The sequence below is a fragment of the Neolamprologus brichardi genome, chromosome 11, assembly GCF_056152115.1.
Source record: "Neolamprologus brichardi isolate AB-2024 chromosome 11, ASM5615211v1, whole genome shotgun sequence".
Taxonomy (NCBI): Eukaryota; Metazoa; Chordata; class Actinopteri; order Cichliformes; family Cichlidae; genus Neolamprologus; species Neolamprologus brichardi.
In genome coordinates, this window is record NC_142114.1 from 14,353,512 (window position 1) to 14,360,169 (window position 6,658).

At 42.1% G+C, this 6,658-nt stretch overlaps 1 protein-coding gene across 1 annotated transcript in view; it reads right to left on the reverse strand.

Annotated features, from left to right (window-relative positions):
- Positions 1-5,543, reverse strand: part of itga8 (integrin, alpha 8) — a 42,514-nt gene extending 36,971 nt beyond the window's left edge. Inside the window, exons 1-4 of the mRNA XM_006801354.3 lie at positions 5,184-5,543; positions 4,786-4,916; positions 1,955-2,055; positions 1,121-1,244 (exon numbers count right to left, since the gene is read on the reverse strand). Of these exons, the coding sequence (XP_006801417.2) occupies positions 1,121-1,244; positions 1,955-2,055; positions 4,786-4,916; positions 5,184-5,377 (550 nt within the window). The 5' untranslated portion in view covers positions 5,378-5,543. The remainder of the gene's footprint in view (positions 1-1,120; positions 1,245-1,954; positions 2,056-4,785; positions 4,917-5,183) is intronic.
- Positions 5,544-6,658: the final 1,115 nt, after the last annotated feature.

Genomic DNA, 6,658 nt, shown 5'->3' on the forward strand with positions numbered 1-6,658 from the left:
ACAGCATACATAAAAATGTAAAACCACTGATGTGTGTGTTTCTGTTTAAATTACTTCATCTAACGGCGCATGAACACACAAAACATATGTGCCAATCATAAATTGTTCTCCATCTCAGTGGCCCCCTGGAGTGACCTTTAATGATGCGTAACTACACAAGCGCACTTATAAACAATGTGTTACAGCCTGAATGGTTGCACATACATGTCAAGATAAAGCAAAGAAAAAAAGAAAAAGCTTAGAAACATGACGCAGAAATACTTCCCCTGCAAAACAGGGAACAGTCGTTCCCTCCTCGGGAAGAGCTGAGTTTACGGCTTTGAACCAACTACCAGAGGCAGCACAAGTATGAATGTCTGTGTATGTGTGGACAACAAAGGCTAGGTTTTCTCTGCTGTTTATGATGTGCCACCTGATAGCCTTCATTTCTCCTTATCAAAGTTTAATGCCGGCTCATATCGCTGCACAGGGGGAGAGAGACCACAGGAAGGAAGTGAGAATGAAAAAAAGAAAATCCCATAAATTCCATTTACAGAACTGATGACAGAAAGAAGAGGGCCACAGAGAGAGTCTGATAAACTGTTAGTGACGGATATATTTTCAGGTTACTGTGGCAACTTGTAAAACATCAGAGAAAGTGATTTATTCTGGAAGCACAATTCCATACCTTACCCTAGCCGGACCTCGCCACGCACACGGTTTTTGTTTTGTTCGTCTGGGTTTTCAGATATCTTTGTAATCCTGACTGTGATGGTCACAGGAGAGAAACTGAGGATTATTCTTGCTCCGAGCAGCTCATTTTATATACGCGCTGGAAATCTCAGGCATATATCTCAAAACCAAAACTAAACCAAAAGCTATCTGTAGGCGCAACAACATCGCAGACGATGAATGCAAGTTTTTATGAAGTTTTAGTGAACATCAGCTTTTTCCTGTCCACTAAAAGGAAAAATATGCACTTTGTATACGTCATGTGATATCGTGGTGCCTTACTGGTCGACGCGACGTGGTTAATTTTCTGTTTATCCTGATAGCAGAGGCAGAAAACAAAGGGAGGAGGGGATGAAAGGAACAACAGGTTGATGGAAACATTTCCAGACAGGGCTGCAGAGTGACTCACTGGTCCTGCACGGCGAGTACTCTGCGTAGGCGCTGAAGTTCTGGACGGCTACATAACAGGTCCCGACTGGGTCTTTCTCCCCACTCATCTTCACTGTCCTCCAGTGGTACAGAGGAGCGCATGCCTGCCCAATGAAAAAAAACCCCACTTTGATTCCGGTTTTAAAAACAAATGACGGCCATAGTTAGTTTTGTTTATTATCCATTTGGAAGTTCCCTTTCTGTCAGTGCAACTGCCAGATAAATACAACCACAACAGAAAGGACATTACAGTTACAGGAAATACATTTAAGAACAAAGTGATCCGCAGCAGCGTCGCGACAATACACAAAAACCAAAAACTGTGTGACACGGCGCGAGTGCCAAACTCCTCATATCACCTGGATTTGTTTAACAGTTATGTTGGAAGGTATGATGGAGAAGTTGGCCACAGGAAGTCTGCAAAGGCGGTGTCTTGTACTCCCACCCTGATGGTGACAATTTCTTTTCACCAGACAGAGAGTGATATATTTCTGAGGAATGCTTGCTCTTACGCTATTACATGGAACTTTTTGATTTCCATTTATGAAAAAATCTTGCAGCTTTTGCATGAAATTGTAGTGCCCTTGTACCTGAATCCCCTGACACCAGTTAATCACCCCAGATATTCCTATTAACTTACGACTTAATATAATATGGTCACCATGAAGAGCTACTTGCTGGTTCGTCTTCCCTCTTGATCTGAAATCAGTTAAGATTTCGTCAGTTTTCTTTAGAAAAGAGGGGAATGCAGAGGGAAAATCTGTGTGGGATAAGTTAAACGATTCAGATAATATCTGACTTTATTTCCACTCACCACCACTTCGCCTCTGTGTGCTCTGACCGATGCTCCAAACCACTGGTGCGACTTAAACTCCAGAGGCTCTCTGGTACCATTTACCTTAATCATTCTGTTATCTGGAGAGAAAAAAAAATAAAGACATAAAGAGTACAGTAAGAGTACAGAAAAGATATAATGTATAATGGATGGCAGTAAAAGCGATATTGAGATATTGACCATTGAGGCTGCCTGTAGCTCTGCTTGTGAGCACAGAAAACATTTGCCCTAGATGCAATAAAGAACAAACAGCAACATCATAAACAGACCAATAACACACATCAGAACAACATCTGTCCCCCACAAACAGACATTTGTCAAACTACACAGACATTTTTTTAACTTAAAGCTCGTAAAAAATAACAAGACTTAAGAGACTCATTCTGACCCTACACAGATACATAGAGCCCTCACCCCCTCCCCACAAAGCGCACATGGACATGGTTCCCCATTGAGATTACAATTATGTGTCGACTTGGTGTTTAGTGTGTGTACATGTTTGTTTTCGCTCTGTTGTAGGTAGTTTTCAGTGTTAATAAAGTCCAGCCATGCAGTGCAGACCTCTCTTCATTAAACACCTTCTTTTAGCAAGCACACACTAAAATTACAGACAACCAGATGTACAGTACAAGTTTTCCAGCTAAAGTCAAGATTGATTTTAGATTATATATAATGTAGATTATATATATGTGTGTATGTGTGTATGTGTGTGTGTGTGTGTGTGTGTCTGTGTGCATTTTTAAAAAGGATTGTAATCATTAACATTGCAGTGCTGGCAATACAGGTTCAATTAAGTATCACTGCCACTTTTATTCCCAAAGCCTGAGTAATAGTGGATGAGGGTATTGAATGATTAACTTCACAGCATTAAACCACGATCGGGTTATGTGAGGTGTTGCTTCCAGATGTGCATGTATTTTGTGCGATTGTGAACATTACCTACATCTCTTTGTGGAAAAGGAAAATAGAATTTCAAAAATATTCATCATTTTTAAGTGTTTCTAAATGAAAACATCGTTTTTCTGGTAAACTGAGTAGCAATGCATCAGCAGAGCAGACGTGAAGCAGTGGAGTATTCAGCTTTACTTTCCAGACTTCTTAACTCACACGGACATCCAATCTATCATTAATCTGTGATAGCATATCATCCCCTCTCCTATTCACTTCACTTCACTGGCATGACTTGACACACCTGCATAATGTCACTGAAACCATGCACACGCATAATCAGACGCACGTGAAGTTTATATATGGACATTAACCAGTCAAGTGCACACAGATGCTCAGCACTCTGCTCCGGATACTTTGTACAGTGTGCATCAGTGTGTGTATGCATGTGCCTCCTACCTAGTCTGGTTTATACCTGTAAGAATGGGTCTGCTGTAACTCTAGAAATATCCACAGTGGCCACGGTCATCAATCAACTTGTGCATAACCCCCCATTGTAGTGGAAAGATGCATACATGACTTCACACACAAATTTGTTCCACCAAGTTTATGCCTCTGTCCCTCAAACCTGAAATTAACCCCCAAAACACTTCAAATTTAAACTAAACCCCCCTCGGTGAAAAATAACTGTAATTAACTTTAGAGAAAACAAAACATCTCAGTCTTTATCTTCATGGAGCCTTGCTGTAGTTCAGGCAGAACACTGAAGCAGTGCTTTTATCAGCTGATCAGCTATCAGCAGTTGCATTTCCGCATCAGCTGCTTGTTGATAAATTATCCAGTCATAGTCACACTGTAGTATAATAATATGACAGATATATGATCTCTGCAGCAGTATGGCTTCCAACTGCAGCTTCATCTTCAAAGGTTTTTTTTTCTTATGGATTGAAGGTTTTTTATGTTAATTCAGTTACAATCTGCTGTTTTTATATATGTACATCTTTCTCTGGATCCTGTTGGATATGTTAGATCTGCCCATAACACTACAAGAGAGTAGAGTTACTCCTATCACTGCACTGATAAGCCAGTTGCTTCACCACTTCACTTTTTGTGGTCATCACAAAGATGTTAGAAGTCCTTGTAATAGGTGAGAGAGAGAGAGAGAGAGAGAGAGAGAGAGAGAGAGAGCGAGGGAGAGAGAGAGAGAGAGAGAGAGAGAGAGAGAGAGAGAGAAGGACAGACTGATGGAGGGGAGGGAAAGGAGACAGGGTTACATTTTCAAGATCTAATAAAAAGCAGACCTCGCCCAATCCCCCTTTCTTCCGAAGGGAAACTAAATTCCCATGTGCATTCAGTTTACCCCCTCCTCTCTCTCTCCCTCTTTCTCTCTCTCTCTCGCACACACACACATGCCAACTCAGATAGAGAAGCGTGTGTCAGAGACATTAGACCCACCAACAAAAGTTGATTGGACATCACTGTTGATAATATACTGGATACCATAATCAACATGATGAAGAAATCCACCAGCAAACCTGCCATACTTTTTTTTCTTTCTTTTTTTTATTGTTACAGGAAGCTGATGAGACCCACATGTCTCATCTCTCTCTCTCTCTTCATCCAATAACACTTGCGCCAACTTAAACAGACACACACAGGTTATAAAACAGTGGTTTCAATTCCAGTAACATCTGGGGCCACCTATGATTCTAAAAGGAATTATTACAAGTGAAATAAATGATGGTTCAATTTCATCTCTGGTGTTAAATAAAACACTTATATGAGAACTCATGAAACAATGATTGTGACAGGCTCACAGTTTGTCCAGCCTTTCTATTTACTGCAAAGAAACCAGCAGTCTACCTCATGTTTATTCAGGTCAGTGAGAAAGACAGAGAGAAAACAGGCTTCAGGTAACTCACTGGAGTTGTCAAAGGGTATCTGTCTGCAGCTCTCAGGCAGCCCAGGCCAGGGGCAGTAATAAACAGCTCCAGCCTCTACGATGCCGGGCTGGGAGGTGTTGGCTTTGGGAGCCCCAACCAGCACACTGATCCTAATAGGCAAAAGAAAAACCAAGACACATGCAAGACAATGTACTCTTCAAACAATGCATAAACTCTCATACATGGAAGGTCCTTTTACTCTGTTTTCCTTAATCTGTCAGAGGTAAGACAGATGATGACGCTCATGGATTTTCATTATTCCCCCCATCACTTTATTATTTTATTATTATTAGTGTAAGGCAATGTGTTCAATTTGTACAGGTACAGTTTAAGAAGAACTTCTGGAGGACAGCTTCAGCCCTGATGTTGCCACTCACGTGTTGCTGTCGGCGGTAGCTTGGTAGAAGTCCACAGCATAACCGAAGTAACTTCCATCGGGTCCCCTATAAACTGTGGGATGCTCTGCGTAAAAGTTAAAGCCCCAAACTCCATTTAGCGCCGACGAGAGCACGGACAGAACACCCAGAATACACATCCCAGCATATGAAACACCGTCCCATCCACGCTCCATCCCAAGGAACAGCAAGCTTCCCACTATTCCCAAAAAGTGAGACTGAGAGAGATTCCAAGATGCAGGTGAGGTTTGCTCGCACAGTCCAGAGTTTAAGCCCGCCAACTCTCCCTGCTCCCGGTTTCCTTCATGCACTCTGCTGCGCTCGCCCAGAACTGACTCTTGACACCCTGAAACCACTAGTCTGCCCAGAGCCTCCACACTACACAGCCGCGCCCCCGCCTTCCGCAGAAAACTTTACCCCCCACACATCACAAGGCAAAAAACAAAAAAAAACAAAAAACCCACATCTGAGCGCGCAGAAGAGACTGGCGCGTCACCGCTCCCTTATAGTACAGGAGCTTTTCTAAGACATCCCGAAACAATAACTAATATTAAACACTGGGCCGAGCACGCGCAGATATGGCCAGTGCGCACGCAAACGCAAAGAGACTGGTAAATTAAAGCACATTAGAGCCTACTTTTACGGGCTAACCATGCCGTTAAACAGGGCTGCGTTTCCTTCCGTGGAGAATAATCACTTGTAATTATGTCAGTAATTATTATGTCGACTTGCAGGGGAAAAAGTAAAGAAAAATCGAGGTATGTGCTAATTTTGTTAGGCTGCATATCTTAGAAAAGACACCCCCCTTCAAAAAAAAAAAACTTTTGAAGAGGTGACAGACCACGCAGTAGAATATATTTAGCTCAGCACACATCAGAGCCTTTTTTTTAATTGAAAATAAAAAGAAGGAAACAAAAAGACAGAAACCCGCAAATTGCCTCTTATCATGGGAAGTTTGTTTTAATTAAACCAAGTTTTATGGGACGTTAGTGATAAATTAAGTTCCCCTGGCAGGCTCGCAGGGTTGTAAAAAGACAGTGAAGCAGCGCAAAAGTGAAGCGTTTTTTCTCATCCCCCCCGCAAAGGTGAGAAGATGTGGTAACCGTCACCTAACAGATAAAAAGAAAACTTCCACACCTGTACAAACCCTGCCAGTGTACCTGTGTCCTCTGCTTCATTTTACTTTATTATCACAGACTTGTTCGACTTTGTCTGCACATCTCTCATCCCCATTTTGTACAGGAGTGAAAGGTTTGTGTGTCTGCCCGTTTGTGACAGAGAGAAAATGGGTTTAGGGAAAGTCTCTGTTCTTTCTCAGCTGTTTCAAAGTAAATCTACGACGAACAGAGGAAATAAAGAATTGAAAACATGAGCAGACAGAAGCAGGCGCAGATGTGTTTCTTTTAGTTTCGCTCGCAGGACGACATGGCGAGAAGGATGATGGAGTGAAGAGACAC